Below are 17,540 nucleotides of genomic sequence, written 5' to 3'. Positions count from 1 at the left end.
TATCACTGGATTTTGTTTGTAGTAGAATCACTGCAATGGAATGGAATTGTTGTGGCGTCACTACTTGGCATATGGGCTTGTAAGGAATCAGTTATGGGTTACATCTAGGGAACATATACAACTTTACTTATTATACATGTTGTAAATTTTATTAAGTAAAGTGATTTTATATGACCTGTTTTTTCATAAGGATGGAGTAGTCCATGCAACCATGTCCATCATGCATTTATCAACAGAGCATTATGTATTTTGGACTGTTACGTCCCTTGAGCACAGTTATTGAGATGAATGTATTTTACCAGTTTCTTACATTTTTTTCTTTACCTTAAAGCCATAGAAAGTTGACTGATAGGTGATGTTTGAGATGAAATCAGAATTCCTGAAATACCAGTTATAAGTAGTTGTACTGGGCAGCAGAGCCATCCATCCAGGCTTATGAGTCAGGCGTTTCGCAAGAAAAGGTACAACGCTGACACCTAGAATGTATCCAATGCAACATGTTTATTGTAATAAAGCTTTCTTATAATATTGGTAAAAACTGGACCTACAAATCTTATAAAATGTATGGAAATATGTAGATAATAAATATGAGGCAAACGAGAAAATACAGATATAATCAAATAGATATATATTATCAAAAAAAGATTCTTTGAGGAAAGAGATTTTTCAAATGATTTTATGACGTACCAAAAGAATTTGAAAGGATGACATCCTTCCCAAGAAGAGAAGTTGGCGTTGGATTGTTGAAGGCCAAGCGATGGAACCTGACAGTGGAGTTACAGACGTATCCATTGAACCCAACACTCCAGTCACTGCTTTTACTGCACTGTGAGGGATCCAGCAATCCACTTTCTGGTACCACTTTATTTCCAGTCCCTCCTACAAGAAAGGACAAAACATTGAACCCAGGGCTTGATTTTCCTTCCTTCATTAATTTGTTTAGACTTTTGGAATCTGTCTGCTAAGTACGGGATTGTCCAGTTTATAAACTGAAGAGCCTTGGCCAACCATTATCTCTGTGTAAGCCTGCTTGACTTCAAGTAAGCTTTCCAACTGGCACTTGGGGCAGGCAGGGGCCCATATGCGTGGACATCCACGAGTTTGCATTTCACTCAGAGGCATAAGCTAGCACCAACAGGTTTAGGACACTGATGTCGTAGTTTTCAATTGGCAAAATATTGGATTTATTATATCTAATATTTACATACACAAACCCATTCACAGTATACGCATACTCACACACACACAGACATTTATTTATACATAGGATAATAGGTTTACCTGTTAGAGTACCATCTGTATCAATTAAAACAACTTCATGTTCCCATCTGAATCCAGCCTTGTTTGGTGAATTAAAATACTTTATGCCATCAAATTTAGCACTCCAGCCTCCACATCTGTCGATGCATAATCCTGCAATCGAGGTAACGCCTATGCTGGCACATCCCGGCCGATCAAAATTCATGAAGGTTACAGATGACACCGTTAAGCCCTCGTCAAATGGAAGAACTATACCTCTGGCAGTGCAGTAACTGGAGCCTAACCCAAGTTCATCAACATGGCCGACTATTTTAGTATTCTTAATTTCAGCTCCAATTGCTTCTCCCCAGCCACCAACATGTTCTGAAAAAACTCTCTTCATTTCTATACCTGCATCTTGGTTATTTACCAATGTGAAGTTGTGGAACTGAAGAGCTCCACCATTCACCCACTCTGCCCCTTTCTGACTGTTCCAAGTTGTCAGTGATTTAAAAGCAGCAGGCTGTGGAGTAGTAGAACCGCACGTACCACCCACCTTTGGAAAATATTCTTCAAAAATCCAGATTCCAAACCATCCTTGAGAGTGAACCGTGTTGTTGTAAAATTCACCAAGTGGGACTCTCTTTTGACAAATTGTCGGGTCATAGGAGGGACCATCTGGATTATCGTGCATTCTGTACCAGAAACCAAAGTGTGTGCCCCCAGCCACTGCATTGTGCCTAACTGTATTATTGGGGTTAGTTACCCAAAATCCAGCTGGAGTGACATCATCATTTAGGAGACTGGTGCTTTGCTGAACAAACACAGCCAAGTTATACTGAAGGATATTCCCATGCTCAATTCCATCCTCAATAAAGAATGCTCCTCCCATAATGTCATATATTACAGTGTTTTCCACAAGAAGGTGATGGGTGTTATGAATGGTAACAGCTCTGTTGTATGTCTGGTGAATGCCACAGCCTCGTACATATGACTTAAACTGGAGATCACCCATTAAATGCCAGTGTATTGGATAGCGCCCAAGCCTGAAAGCTTGTCCTGCATGGAATACCTACAGAATGCAATTAATGGACTTAGTTAGATACCAGAATAAACAGAAAATTCCACAAATCAGCTTAATGCCTTTCTTGCACTGACTATCTTATAACATCAACTCCACTATTTATACAGAAATAAAAACTATTTGTTGACTTCAGAAAACATAATTAAATGCTGATACTTATTTCACTTACAGAGATACTTAATTCACTTCAAAAACATAAAGTATTAGGACCTCAATCAGTACAAAAACAATACTATGATTGGTGCTAACGTTCCTGTTGCTTACCTCCACATATTCTATTCTTCCAATGGACAAAAGCTGATTTGGCTTTGGAGCGTGGAACATAATACAGCCTCCAAACTGATCGCTTCCTACTTCTTCGCCGAATCTTCCCTGGAAACATGTTTGTGTAGCAAATTCACCTAAACAAGGTCAGAAATGCAAATAAATATGTATTTGTTTTTGTATTCATATTCAAAAACATTTTGCAGATATTTTAAACTAGAGTTTTCTGAGAAGCAAAAAGAATCCCTACCTATCAACAAGAAATAATTGGTGAATGTGGCTGCTTGTGAGCTTAACTACCAGCCACCACCTGCCGTGTAGGCAGATAAGCCCCAGTGCTGATAAAATTAACTAAAGGATAAATGAATCAACATTAGCTGCTGACTCCAGTGTTGGCAGAGTATTGACCCTGTTATGGCCCAATGATGGTCTGTTTGATCAAATATCTGGCTAGGCATATTGAGCAGGTTTGAATATCCCTGTTGACAAAGACAACATTGGACCACTGATGCTTTCTCTTTAAATGTGTCTGCACAGCCTCCTGTTATGTGCCAACAGTACAAAGTGCCCGGGTCTCCAAATTGGGCAAAGATCCACTTGCTTAATGAAATAATGTTTCCGTGTATGGCTAGCTTTACAGCCACTTCCCATTCCCATAAGGTCCCAGAAGAAGATCTAAAAAAGCATCCCCTGAAGAGTAAATGACACCATCTTCTACTAACTGGCTGCTGGCAGTTTCCATTTGTAAGTTACATATTCTGGGTTTGTAGCCCCAAAGTCACAGTATGGATAAGCAGACACAATTTTTCTTTTACTAATAGTTACCAGTATTAAATCCATCAGGACAAGCTTTTATTTTGTCACTCCATTCAACGTTAGTAGATCCTCTCACAAGAATATTTCTCGTAAGAACGCCAACTTCTGCCCTTGCGTCAAATATTGTGCCATCAGGAAGAGTGACCGATATCCCCAAGTGCTTGTAAGTTAATGGCTGTGTTAGATTCACAGTTCTACCATCTTGAGAAATGCTCAAGATTGTCATTTTCTCATTTTCTCTCTGGCTGTGTCTGTTGGAAAAAAGTACAAATAGGCAAAATTTACCTGAATCATTCCGAATGTGAGAGAAATGAGCAAACTGAAACACAAAACACATTATTTTGTACCTATCTCCTGTAGATGCTATGACGATTTCATCTCCAGGCTTCCAAGTTACACTTTTTTGCAAGACGAGAGTAGACGTTCCAGCTTCGGCTGTTTGTGCCAGACGGGTCCAAGTTACAGGCACTGGTTGTCCTGGATAACAGCAAAGAATGACATTAGGCAGAATCCGACTTGGAAACACAATTCTTCATTAATCTCGAATCTGCTAAAACTCGAAAAAGTTGCGGGGAAAAAAAGGTGCAACATTTCCAAGATATATTATGCAACAAAACTGTGGCAATTCCGAATCTGAAAATACTACATGTAAGACCTGTCTAGATCATGTAGAACGCAATGGCAGATGTTCCTTCCCTTCAGTGGAAAATCTTTCCTTGCTATAAAGTCACAGTGTTGTGACTTTTCCATTACTTATTCCCCCGCACATGCTTTTTCAGTTCATATTTTTTACTAAATATCTGACATTCATGGAAATTAGTTTATTCGAAGTTAAAAAAAAAAATAAAAGTAAGAAAAATTCTAGTTTAGGTAAATCTGCCTCTCCATGTTTCCCACTATAACAATAATTGGGGTTTCTAACACTGCTCCACTATAAATGCAATTTTACCGTGTAGATCCAGCGTTCCTTGCCTGACGGCTAACGTTTTAGCACCGTACACGGGTAACTCAGGAGACAGTAATTGTCCATGCAAAGTAATTATTGCTTTGTGCTGGAATGGCGCATCTTCAGTTCCAATCTAGACAAAGCAAATCATAAACCCAATACATATGTGAGTATTTGGGACTGGGATGGTTTGGTGAATGACCACCGAATTATGATACTAATACTTATTCACAAATATGTCAATCATGTAATACGTAATTCTTGAAATGGTTGTGACATTTATAATCGTACCGTAGTGAGCTAACAGTATTATCTACAGGTACCGTTAATAACAAAATATAGAGGGAAATCTAATACCAGCACCATTATTAGAAAATAAAAGGTAGGGGGGCAATGCGCACAAAAGGAAGCAAAAGTTTGCACAAAATTAGCATTCATTTATTTGCTTAGATTGAGAAAACAGGAATAAAAAAGCGTGCAAAATATTTACAAATATGTGCTTAATTTATTTTTCATTATTTCCTATTTTGTTGGATGATAACACCATGTATTATGTTTTCTGCATGCAATATAACATGTAGCAAGTCCCAGTGTGTACCTGAAGAAGCCCTCCATCTGTAATGAGAATATTCTCTGCTTGTAGCTCAATATCAGCTTCATCAAAGATTAAACTTCCCCCTGTTAAACGGGAAATGAAACAAAGTCACAGACCGACAGGAACAACATTAAAACATAAGTTAGGATAACTCAGAAGTCAGTCTACTTATATAAATCTAACAAAATTGAAACAGATATGGGCAAACTTCTTCTCTTCAAATGCAATTCCTTTACCCTGAATCAGAAGCATCTTTAGCACTGGAGTGCTTTGGTCCAACAAGATGGTTTGTCCTTGTGTGATAACTGCCAGTGATCCTTCATCAGGAGGAGTGTCTCCCCCCCAAGTGTATCTTGAAGACCAAACGTCAATGTAGAAGAAATCAGCATTTTGCTGAAAAAAATATATACTATATTAGTTTTTTTGTGTATTTGCCAGGATAAATACAGAATAGTTTGCTAATATACAAAACAGTAATTAGCCATTAGTCAAGTAGACCTGATGCAAAACTGGACAGGAGTTAACCTTCAAAAATGTAATAAAGAACTTTGAAAGTAGTTTATGCTTATGGGTAAAAGTCAGTTGATACTATGTCAAAGTTTTAATACATTTTATATTTAATGGAAGGTACGCCGTGACTGGTATTCTTTCTCAAAACCTATGTTCTACATCTGCAGAGTCTGGCCTATTAGATCTTACAACTATGAAAGGGCGATATCTAAGCCATCTTTAATGGTTTCACTTGTTTTCATTCCATTAACCAATAATTGAACCAACATGATATAACAATGATATGATGGGTACACTTACCATTGTGGCAAGTCCTTTTCCGTCAATCTTCACTTGCACCTTAGTACGTTGTGAAGGAGAGTGAGCTCCCGTTACACATATAATTTGCGTGCTATTGGCATAATGCACTTGGCAGTTGGCTTGTGCTACGGTAACTGTGATCTGGGAGATGTCTGAGCTGCAAATACATTAAAAACGTAATTATAATATTAAATCCCTTTATGTTCCACTGCTGTGTAACTAAAGGCAAAAATGCTATTTTTTTTACCCTTGGAGATATGATCTTTTTTTAAAGGAGCACTAAGTTCAATTTTTTTTTAGTAAAAATAAAAAAAGCAGAAAATACACTGGGCAAATGCAAGTTTGAAGGATTTGAGGATTTGAAAACGTTTTCAAGAAAAACTCAGAAAAGTCCAGTTGTTTTTAGGATTAATTCTACTAGATACTGTATATCATGACCTGGATGAATGAGAATCTTCATAGACGATTTGAGGGTTTATTTTACCATCCACTCTGGAAGAGCAAATCTGTCTTGTCAAAAAAATTCATGAAAAAATTGGCGTAACGGTGAAAAATTCATGGAACGGGACTTTTTTGCTGTGTGCAACATTACTTTGATGATTTTTTGGGTTGACGTGCATGATTTTTTTTTTTTGGCACACTGATTTTTTTCTGCGGTAAATTTTTACGGGCATTTCACGGAAAAATCCGCCAATGGCAAAACACAGAAATTCACAGTGAATCCATGCCTGCTGAAATACAGTATTTCGCTCATCGCTATTGATTTATATTTTAGCATCTAAATAATTAACTACGTATTTAGGGTCTTTTTACGATAATAAACCATTTTTTGCTTGATATTGATACTTATTAAAAAACATTGGAAAACCCCAGTTACCTTAATTTGTGGAAAAAAGGTCATTTATACAAATCTGACTGTTGAAAAAAAAATCTTGAAACATACACCTCCCGTTGATGCCAGATTTTAGCTGCAAAATGTTTTCATTTGAATTTTCACGGTGTTTTATCATTAATAAATCTCGAAAATTTGTGTTTGGAAAAATTACACTGAAAAAAAGTACTAGTCACTCTGTGTATACAATGACAGTGTATAACTAGCCAATAAAATGTAAGCATTACCAACAGTGTAAATACCTGAACTGTGAGCCAGTGATGGTGAGATTTGTCCCGCCAGCTGTACCACCTCTCTTAGGGGTCACATCAAATATTATAGGAGTCAGGGCAGAATTGTAGGTGAAGGAGCTGTTCAGCTGGACAGAATTATTGCCATTTGCAGCCTGGACATCACAAGTCAGTGTAGAGCCAGAAGCTGCCGAAACCAGACAATGTAAATCGATTACAGTCCATTATATATCCAGATATCTTCCAAATGTATAGAATATGTACAGTATTTACTGATGGACCAGTGAGTCTCAATGCATATTTAGCCAAATAGCTCTACAGATGTTTTGTTGGCTTACCATTCTAAGGAAGAGCTACAATATTCTGCCATTTAAAGATACTAGTGCATTTTTATATTTTTAACCCAACCCAAAAGTAATACATTAAAATAAATTACATGACAGGTTGTACAATCTGCTGAGAAGCTCTCTGCTAAAACACTCAGAAAAGGACATTGCTGGGAAAGATAAGCACATTATCTGGGGCTTCTCCTTAGACTTCTGGCTTACGTCAATAGGACATTTTGACCACTACTGCAAATAAGAAGAAAACAGCGGTGGTCCTTAAGTATCCTGTTAAAGCCATGCTTGAAGCACAAGTAGTGGTTACAGGCAGATCTTGGAGACCCACCTGTCACTTCTATGTGTGCTTCCAGCACCACATTTCCTATAGGTTATAATTGGATGTGGTGACAGCTGGAGGGGTTGTTTTCAACCTGATGGCAGTGCCAGTCCAAAGGGTCTATCTGACATTAGCTTTGGCTCCATTAAAAATTAAAACTTGAATAAAACATTATAGCACCCCTTATATTCATGTAGACCTACCTAATTGTGTAGAGGAGATACAATTCAGATAATTTTTATGAAGGCTTACCATTCTGTGGAGGAGCTGCACAAATTAGGGAGTTTGGGTTTGACTGGTTTCTGTCTACTTGGCACTCTGAGTTGCACACAAAGACTCTGGAGTTCAGTTGGTCAAACCCAGATCCAGTGAGGGTGATTATCAATCCACCGGCAAAGCTTCCTATAAACAATATTGTGCAGATAGTGAACATGGTGTAGCAGAACTGAGTTCATGAGATCCATATAATGTGAGCTTTCCAAGCAGTGTAGCAGTTGCACAGGGCCATTTATAGAAAATTCCAAAATCTGAATCCCTAGTCTTGTAGGCAAGCTTCTCTTTGCATACGTGCTACTACCTAAGCCTTGCACAAATATTCCCAATAACCCTAGTTTCATGTAAGTGTAATGACCTTACATTAGTCCCACCATGGCTGATAGTTGCACAGCTACATAACAAAATACATGTTCCCTGGCAAAGATTTATTCGATGTGGACAGTACAATATAAAATGTAAATTATTTTCTATATTATTTCAAAGTTTCTTTGTGACCTACCTGTATTTGGAGAGACATTTGTTATAGTCAGTTGGTATTTAAACTGCACGTTGGACTTGGCGAATCCCTTCTCAGTTTTCAGTATGACAGGGAAAGTTCCTCCGGCGTTGTTGCCCGTGGTGCACTGTACCTGGGTATCTGATATTGTTGCTATAGTACATGCTGTGTTGCCTATAGTTACTGAGGTCTTTGTGGCATCTGAACCAAATCCTGATCCAGTGATGGTAACTGGAGTTCCTGGTACACCTAGAAAGAAAAACATTCATCATGGACCGTACCTAGGAACCTTATATAGACTTAGACAGTGATATTCTCTGACAGTTTGCAATTGGTCTTAATTTTCAGCAGCTCTCTAGCTGCTAGGGTCCAAATAAACCTAGCAACCAAGCTATGGTTTGAACAGCAGACTAAAAAATGAAGCCTGAACAGAAGAATAAGTAACATAAAGTAATAAACATTTGTTGAAAGGCTCAGTGACCCCCATCAGCCAGAGAGCATTTTTAACTGGAAGCTGGAAAGAAGCAGAATTGAAAGGAACATTTGTCAAAAACTAAACTGCAGAGAGTAATATTTGCAAATATACACAAATGGGTTTTTTTTGTTATTATTTGTGGGTTTTTTCATGATTTCCAACAATTGTAACATTGCTGGGTAGTAGCAGGAAAATCTAAATTTAAATTCAGAGACTTTTTGTTCCTTCAGGATTTAATTTTTTGTCTGTTTTTCTTCACATTAATTTCAACTTTATTCTTATGAAATATATTTAGAGCATACCTGTGTTTGGAACGACTGAAGACACAATGGGGGTGTCACTCTGGGAATATGAGAAGCTCAGGGGTGGGTAAGTGGCAGAACGTACACGGATGGAGACTGTTGCAGCCCCTGCAGCTGTAGAGGGAGGTGTAAGGCACTGAATGTTGCTTGGGGCCACGGACACAATTTGGCACAATGTTCCACCAACCAACACAGTGGTATTGAGAGGGTCAAATCCATTTCCTGTGATTGATAGGAGAGTGCCGCCTTCAGTGCTTCCCGATGGAGTTAGAAGAGTTGCCTGTGCCGGGCTAGTTACAGTCAACTTCCCTGTTGCCAACCCCGTGCTTAAAACAATAACTTTGACAGTGTAATTGCCAGCAGGAATAGGGCCAATGGTACAGGCTAGGTCTGTGTCATTAGAACTAATTACCTGTGCCAGCCAGTTTCCCACATAAACTAAAATGTCATTATCGCTGGTGCCCAATCCAGAACCAGTTATGTACAATGTAGTAGAGTTGTATATAGAAGTAGGGGATATACTGCTTATAGCAGGGGAAGCACTACTGATGTATGAGAAGCTGCAGGACCCTTTGCACTGGCTCCCAATGTTATTTACTAGAACATTCACTTGGATATTCTGTGGTGTGCCGGGGAGCGTGTCACATATAATGTCTGTGTAATTCACTGAAATGATAGTACAGCTCAAACCAGAAATAACAGTGCTGCCATTTGTATAGGAAAACCCGGATCCGTGTATGGTTACTCTTGTGAATCCAGTGGTGGATCCATTATTGGGTGTAACAGAATCAATGTGAGGCAGAAGAGCAAAGCGTCGATCCATTTCCTTGGCTATGGCGTTGATGGCATTTCCATAGTTATCCACTGTGAGTGAAACCAGCTCTGCAATCCCAACCGGCATGGAGTTCTGAGGGTCTACATTGCAGATCACAGTATTCTGGTCTGCGTAGGAAACAGTGCAAGGATATTCCCCAACTGTAACCTGAAAATCCATCAATATATCAATTAATCCATGCCTTTATTGTATTCCTCTAAAATATTGACTTTTAGTGACAGACTAGTCATATCCCGTAGGCCAAAGAAGGACACATCTCCATGTAGCACATGATACATTAGTATTAGTAGGCTTTTTCCCTACACAGTGGGTATCTTCATATCTACTACCCCTTTCCACACACCACAAGTATGCCATTCTCTCTCATCACCATCCTCAAAAGCTCTAATCAGCACTCTTTCTCAGTCTGTTCTGTTACATACCTGATTGGCACACTCAGTATCACTGAATCCAGTTCCATTGATGGTTATTGAGTCATGTATGGTTCCATAAGAAGGGCTAATGCTGGTTATGGAAGATGAGAAACAGCTTGAAAACCCAAATGAGAGAGAATTACTGGAAGTGATATTTGAAAGTTGAGGACATGTTGGCTCTGGTGCTAGGCAACTGTCCACTGCTCTTGACAGACGCAACGCTGAAGCTGTTTAAATATGGAAAAAGCATTTACATTTAGTATTCCTTGGGATAAAAAATGTAACAGACAATAGAGTATGGCTAATCATATTGGCTTCATCCAGTTTTAAAATGTTTGATTAGATATGTTTGTATTGAGAATTTTGAAGGAGAAGGAAAGGTTAAAACTAAGTAAGCTTTATCAGAAAGGTCTGTGTAAATACAGCCATAAGCACTCACAAAAGAAACACAGGATTTATTTTCTTCTTTTGTGCACAGATATACTTCAGTATCAGTAATTTATTGCGCCTATACCCCAAATGTAATAATGGGCAGCAGTAACCAACAGCAGCCAAAAAGATGTTTGCTTTTACAAGAGACCAGTAAAAGCTTCCTGCTGATTGGTTACTGTAGCTAGACCTGTAGCAAACTTTGCACCTTTAATTACATATTAACCCTCATTCTATTCAGTTATATTGTTATTATCTTTAATTACCTGGGTTGTACTGGGCTTCTATCCCACCAACAGACACATATATGGCACTGCTCTGATCCTGAGCTGGAGATACATAGACTACTCCTTGTAGGAAGATGGTTCTGGCATCATTGACATATCCACTGCTGTAATAATAGGTTCCCGGGGATGTGAACTTGTAGGAGAAGACACCTATACTCAACAGAAGAAAATGTCATTGTCACCAGGAGGAACAAATCTAAAGTTCACTTTTAAAAAGAAGTACTAGACCTTTAAAGTTAAGTATGTAGACAGCAATATTATTAAAGAGTCTGCAGTTATTTTATTTTTGTGCTTTTTTTAATTTTTCTTTTTTATAAAAAAATACAAATTAAATAATAACATTATTAAAGTTAATTGTATTATGTTTTTAAAATTCAGCATCTAAATATATACTGCAATTAGAAAATTATAATCAAATAATTGGATGCTCTGCATGCTTTTAAATGATACAGACTAGTTAACAATGACAATACCCAGCGTAATCACATATTAAGCCACATATTAATTAAAAGGAATATTTCTTTAAATAAATGTAAAAAAAGACAAATATAAACTTGGTAAGTTGAAAACCCTACCAGATAGGGATTTGGTGTTCCCACTGATAAAGGTTTTGCCATCGTAAGTTACATTTGCAGGGTCCGAGACAGAGAATACCCTGTATCCAATTCCTGTGAGGAAGGGCTGTGGTTGCCATGTCCATACCACCGTATCCCCAAGAGAAATATATAGGCTTGATGGTAGCCAAGCATATCCACTTCCGTACACTGAAAGGAAGTTATGGTTAGGGTTAGAGTAATAATCAGAACAGAGTTAATGATATACCTGAAATAAGCTCAAGGCAAGCTGCACCCAGAAGTGACATTCAGATAAAAAATTGGCCAAATACAGTATTTGGTCAAGGCCAGATGGATACTCACCATTAGGATAGAACCAAGTGTAACCTTAAAAGTGACTTAAAAACCTGGACACCAGAGAACAAGTTTTGTTCACTTGCGGTGGAATTCCTTTTCAAATGAAAATAAGGATTCTCATTCTATTATTCAGCTACATCTGTTGTATTCAATATCTAGCCAACTAATGACACAGTTGCTTGGACAGTCCTGCTGTATCGGATCTCTACAGTTCAAATGGCTCAAGAAAGCTTATTATACTCTACAGCAGAGATCCCCAACCTTTTTTACCTGTGAGCTACACTCAAATGTAAAAAGAGTTGGAGAGCAACACAAACCTAAAATGTTCCTTGGGTGCCAAATAAGGGCCATTATTAGTTATTTGATATTCCCTATATGCACTGGCAGCCTATAGGAGGCCCTGTTTGGCAGTACGTCTGGTTTTTATGCAAGAAAAACTTGCCACCAAGTCAGGAATTCAAAAATAAGCACCTGATTTGAGGCTACTGAGAGCAACATCCAAGGGGTTGGGGAGCAACATGTTGCCCCAGAGCCACTGGTTGGGGATCACTGCTCTGTAGGATTTTCTGTTACTTTGGGTCAACACCTATTATGGCTTTCTTTCATTCCAGAGCTCATAAAACTGAGGGTCTGCCCCTACTAAGCTGACCCAAAGCAGTGAATGGGGCTCCTGGTCTGGGGGCCCTTAAGCTGAATTTTGAGATTGGATCTTCTCCAGTCTAGTCTCCAATCCAGATCTATAACAGCAATAGTGAGGATGTCCTAGTCCACTCACCTGGGTCTTTTCCATTATTTGTCACAGTAAATACTTTGCCTGGACTTTGAACAGTACATAGTAATTCATTTTCTGAACTGGAGGTGATGTTGCATGGGACGTCTCCTGCATTAAAAAAAAATTTAGTTAAGATGAATGAATAATAAATATGATTAATATAAAAATAATGTATTTTGTATGAATGTGTTTAATGGAACAATCTTATATGAACATGTGCAATATTATATTATTATTGTATACTCATTATTAATTATATTATATATTTCAAAAAATTTGAGATCACAGTTTTTCAAGGCAATTTTGGAAAAAAGACAAGATCTTGAATTTTAATGGTGAGGCCTCATTGTAATGTTGTCTCTCATGCAAATACAGGGTATGGATTTTGTTTGTAGAAGAAATATGAAGAACATACCGATTTTCACCACATTGCTTGTCTGATCAGTGCTAAATCCAGAACCTGTCACTGTAATGTGAGTTCCTCCATAGAGAGAGCCAAACTTTGGATGGATACTGTTAACTTCTAGGACATAAGTAATGGAGGATTGGTCCGGTGAACTAAAATAAATTCAGAAAATGGCAATAATGAAAATCCTCAATTCAATGTTCTGTTCCCAAGTTTTGATTTCAGGTATAAAATATTTTAACACAGTGACCTGAGCCAGAGCTACTGGAGTATTGAAATGGAAGTCATCCCATAAATGAGAATATATAGCTAGATAAGACAGCATAGCTATTACTTTGTCAGAAAGGAAGTTTTATTTCCCTTTCAAAGAATATCATGGAAAATAATGTAGGTTATAAATGAAAGATTTTTAAATCCAGCAGTTATTTACAATAAAACACAAAGCCATTTAATTGGGACAAAAACAGAAAACTAATTGAACCACAAGTTTCTCAGATTTACTATATACATTTACTACATGGTTACCTGACTGATGCAAATCCCAAATTATCCACTAGCACCAAAACACTGTAATTCCCAGGAGGGTTAGAGGGCAGCGTGCATGTAATATCTGATTGGTTCCACTGAAGTGTCTGGCAAGTCACATTTCCAATCAGAACTGCACTGTTGGGTGACTGGCTTCCAAAACTATTCCCAGAAATGGTCAGAATTGCCCCACCTACAGGAAAACATGAATGAACATAAATTAAGTTAAAGAAAGAAGAAAAAAAATGATAATTCAGTTGAATGAACTTTTTTGGCAGTTACTATTTCCTCTATACAAAGACTGGTATGTAAAGAAAATTCAATCCATATTCAGTCTGAATTAATCTGAGATGAAAAATGGAGAGAAAATTACATTCATATCGGTAAGTGATGTAACTACCCACTCAGAACAAATCCCTTTTCTGAAGCCCCTAAACAAATCTGATCAACCAGAAAACCAAAGGAATAAAAGAGCTACTCAACTAGACATGTCTGGCTTTGGCTCCTGGAGAAAAGTTCTGCCAAAAAAATGGATGGCTTAGTGCAGGGGTCCCCAACCTTTCTTACTCGTGAGTAACAGTCAAATGTAAAAAGACTTAAAGAGCAACACAAGCACCATAAAAGTTCATGGAGGTGCCAAATAAGAGCTGTGATTGGCTATTAGGGGCCTCTATGCACACTATCAGCTTACAGGGGCTTTATTTGGTAGGAAATCTTGTTTTTATTCAACCAAAACTTGCCCCCAAGTCAGGAATTCAAAAATAACTACCTGGTTTGGGGGCACTGAGAGCAACATCCAAGGGGTTGGGGAGCAACATGTTGCCCCTGAGCCACTGGTTGGGGATTACTGGCTTAGTGGATAAGAGGACAATGCTAATATCAAGATTTAGGAAGTCATTAGCTCATACTCGTGTATGATCGTTGGAACCTTGAGTAATTTACTGAATTATCTGTTTTTTTTCCAAGAATAAACATTTAAAAAAGATGTCCAACCTATGGTCCTTCAGATGTTGTTGATTTACAGCTCTGTCTTTAAAATGTTCTCAAAATATTTATTTAATTCAACTGTTAATGTTAGTTTTCAAGTTATTTTCTAAATCATACAGAATGCGACAATATTGAAATGACAAAATTGTTCTTGGCATCTTACCCAAAACACTACTGCTGTTGGAGCTGATTGCTGTTATGACTGGCGTGACGGAGGCGCTGTAGCTGAATGAGCTTGGTAACGTTGCTTTATATCCATTTGTGAGAACAACCACATCGACAGATCCTGCTAATTCCTGTGAAGGCAAAGATTGGATAATAATTTGGGATTTTGTAGACCAAATGGGACAATCCAGTTCTTGCTTGATGGTATATTCCAACCTGCCAATAAACCAGTTTGCTACCAACTTGGTCTAAAGGGGGGGATTTGGTAGCTTATATTGGCCCTTATATAACCAGCTTTACTATAAATCATTAGCCTCTGGTACAGCATGTATTGGATATTTGTGTCAATTACATTTGTGATTTGATAAAAACCTATTATTATACATAAGGAGGCATTTACTAACCCGTGGGTCGTGGTTTGTGATGTAGAAAAAGTTGCAAACCCCGGAAAAGTCTTGGGAAAAAAAGTCACAACTTTTTTGAAGTTTATTATGTGTTTTTTCTACAAAAAATCTGAACCCGAAAACTCTCCACCTAAAACCTGTCAAGGTCATGTTCAAACTTTGAGTTTTTTAAATTTTTGACACTGGTTTTTGTGTGACAATTCAAAAAAAGTCACGACAAATGAAAAAGTTGTGTTTTTTGCAACTTTTCTGCGACTTTTTCCCGGATGTGGATTTTTTGATAAATGTCTGGCATTAGTGGAAAAAAGTTTATTTGTGGTTTAAAATAAATACTGTAAATCTGCCCCATAACCACTGAAATAATTCATACTCAGTATATAAGGACATATACTTACTGCTTCAGTCCGACACTGGATTGTTGTTAGATTTGCAAACAGAATGTCACACTTATTGCTTCCAAACTGGACAACGGATCCTTCACTAAATCCGGTTCCAATTAATGTTACAAGTGTTCCCCCTAAATAAAACAAAATAGGGGAGGGATTTAGCAAAAAAATGCTGAGAAATATATATATATATATATATATATATATATATATATTCTTAATTTCTGTTTTTTTTCAGATATGCTATAATCACAATTAATAACCCCCCACCATAAAATTCTAAGAATTCTAATGTATCTGCATTATTGGTGTGCAATTTAATAGGTGTAAAATTGGCTCTAGTTCTGAAACACTTTTGGTGTATGTTATTACTGGGGATGTGCCAAACCCAGGATTTGGGTTGAGATTTGGCCTAATCCATTGGGGCTGATTTACTAACCCACGAATCCGACCCGAATTGGAAAAGTTCCGACTTGAAAACGAACATTTTGCGACTTTTTCGTATTTGTTGCGATTTTTTCGGCTTCTTTACGAATTTTTCGTTACCAATACGATTTTTGCGTAAAAACGCAAGTTTTTCGTAGCCATTACGAAAGTTGCGTAAAAAGTTGCGCTTTTTTCGTAGCGTTAAAACTTACGCGAAAAGTTGCGCCTTTTTCGTAGCGTTAAAACTTAAATGGTGCAAAGTTTCGCGTAAGTTTTAACGCTACGAAAAAAGCGCAACTTTTTGCGCAAGTTTTAACGCTACGAAAAATCGCCAGATTTTACGCAACTTTCGTAATGGCTACGAAAAACTCGCGTTTTTACGCAAAAATCGTATTGGTAACGAAAAATTTGTAAAGAAGCCGAAGAAATCGCAAAAAATACGAAAAAATCGCAAAATACCGATCATTACGAAAAAAACGCAATCGGACTCATTTCGACCCATTCGTGGGTTAGTAAATGTGCCCCTTAGTCTTTAACTGAACCAAAACCTTTAAAGCTCTGGACTAATAAAGACAGCAACGGTCAGCTCACAGATTATAAAAACTTGGATTAAGTTTGGTATTTGGACAGATTTTTGGGGCAGATTCAGTAATCAGCTTAATCCAAGAAAAAAATGGATTTGGTGTATTTCTAGTTTTCTATGAGAACTCATAGCAATATTATGCCTAGAGGGCAATTGCATTTTATTTTATCTTTATTTTTACCTGCAAGGCTTCCTGAGGATGGCGACACAGCAGAGATGGAGGACTGCACAGTATATGTCAGGTTGCTTCCAGTGGATAACGCAAACCCAGAACCCCCAATGTAGACCTTGATGGGAAAGGTACCGGCACTGGCTGGCTGGATCAGGCACTGGATTTCAGTTTCTAATTGGTACAAACAAAGGTAATTATATTATTTTTTCCATAACATAAACATTTTCATATACAACCTAAGCATTGTAAGGAATGGTTTTGCATAAGAGCGTAATCATGTATGGCAGTACTTGTGGTATTTTCATGCAAGATAGAAATCATATATTTATGGAAAATCTAATTGCTATTTCAGGTGGGGAATCTATTATCCAAGATGCCTGGAATATGGTGCTTTACAGATAAGGGGCCTTTCTGCACATTGTAGAAACTATACACACACCAAAGCAAATATAAGCAAAATTGCTTAGAGTGTTCTTCTGATCACATTTGCAATCTGGATGAACTGTTTCTTTTTTCTTTTAAATTCAACATAGTAGCAGTTTTACACTGCTAATATGATTTGCAATGGGAAGAATTTAAATAAAGAGTATTAGGAGCAGGGATCAGCAGAAAAGGGCATTTAGATTGCTGCTGTTCTTGGCCAGAGGGCAGGGGTGTCAAACTCAATCACATAAGGGGGTCAAAATCTAAAACACAGGCTAAGTCGCAGCCCAAATTTTTTATTAAGACTCAGTCACAGTGCAGTCAGGCAATT

The 17,540-nt window shown here is 37.7% G+C and overlaps 1 protein-coding gene across 2 annotated transcripts in view; it reads right to left on the bottom strand.

The window, feature by feature from the left end:
• pkhd1l1.1 (PKHD1 like 1, gene 1) overlaps positions 1–17,540 on the bottom strand; it is an 87,365-nt gene that overhangs the window by 23,953 nt on the left and 45,872 nt on the right. For both annotated transcript variants that reach the window (XM_031904117.1, XM_031904118.1), the window contains exons 30-52: positions 16,796–16,957; positions 15,615–15,736; positions 14,814–14,946; positions 13,664–13,856; positions 13,148–13,290; positions 12,736–12,840; positions 11,625–11,813; positions 11,029–11,199; positions 10,343–10,560; positions 9,086–10,067; positions 8,312–8,557; positions 7,789–7,938; positions 6,889–7,063; positions 5,755–5,911; positions 5,181–5,337; positions 4,948–5,027; positions 4,353–4,482; positions 3,751–3,880; positions 3,413–3,654; positions 2,588–2,724; positions 1,282–2,311; positions 688–879; positions 325–476 (exon numbers count right to left, since the gene is read on the bottom strand). In XM_031904117.1, the coding sequence (XP_031759977.1) occupies positions 325–476; positions 688–879; positions 1,282–2,311; positions 2,588–2,724; positions 3,413–3,654; positions 3,751–3,880; positions 4,353–4,482; positions 4,948–5,027; positions 5,181–5,337; positions 5,755–5,911; positions 6,889–7,063; positions 7,789–7,938; positions 8,312–8,557; positions 9,086–10,067; positions 10,343–10,560; positions 11,029–11,199; positions 11,625–11,813; positions 12,736–12,840; positions 13,148–13,290; positions 13,664–13,856; positions 14,814–14,946; positions 15,615–15,736; positions 16,796–16,957 (5,396 nt within the window). The remainder of the gene's footprint in view (positions 1–324; positions 477–687; positions 880–1,281; positions 2,312–2,587; positions 2,725–3,412; positions 3,655–3,750; positions 3,881–4,352; positions 4,483–4,947; positions 5,028–5,180; positions 5,338–5,754; positions 5,912–6,888; positions 7,064–7,788; positions 7,939–8,311; positions 8,558–9,085; positions 10,068–10,342; positions 10,561–11,028; positions 11,200–11,624; positions 11,814–12,735; positions 12,841–13,147; positions 13,291–13,663; positions 13,857–14,813; positions 14,947–15,614; positions 15,737–16,795; positions 16,958–17,540) is intronic.

The sequence above is a fragment of the Xenopus tropicalis genome, chromosome 6 (assembly GCF_000004195.4).
Source record: "Xenopus tropicalis strain Nigerian chromosome 6, UCB_Xtro_10.0, whole genome shotgun sequence".
Lineage (NCBI taxonomy): Eukaryota > Metazoa > Chordata > Amphibia > Anura > Pipidae > Xenopus > Xenopus tropicalis.
Note: the sequence above shows the minus strand (reverse complement) of the source record. Positions and strands in the feature narration are given on the sequence as shown.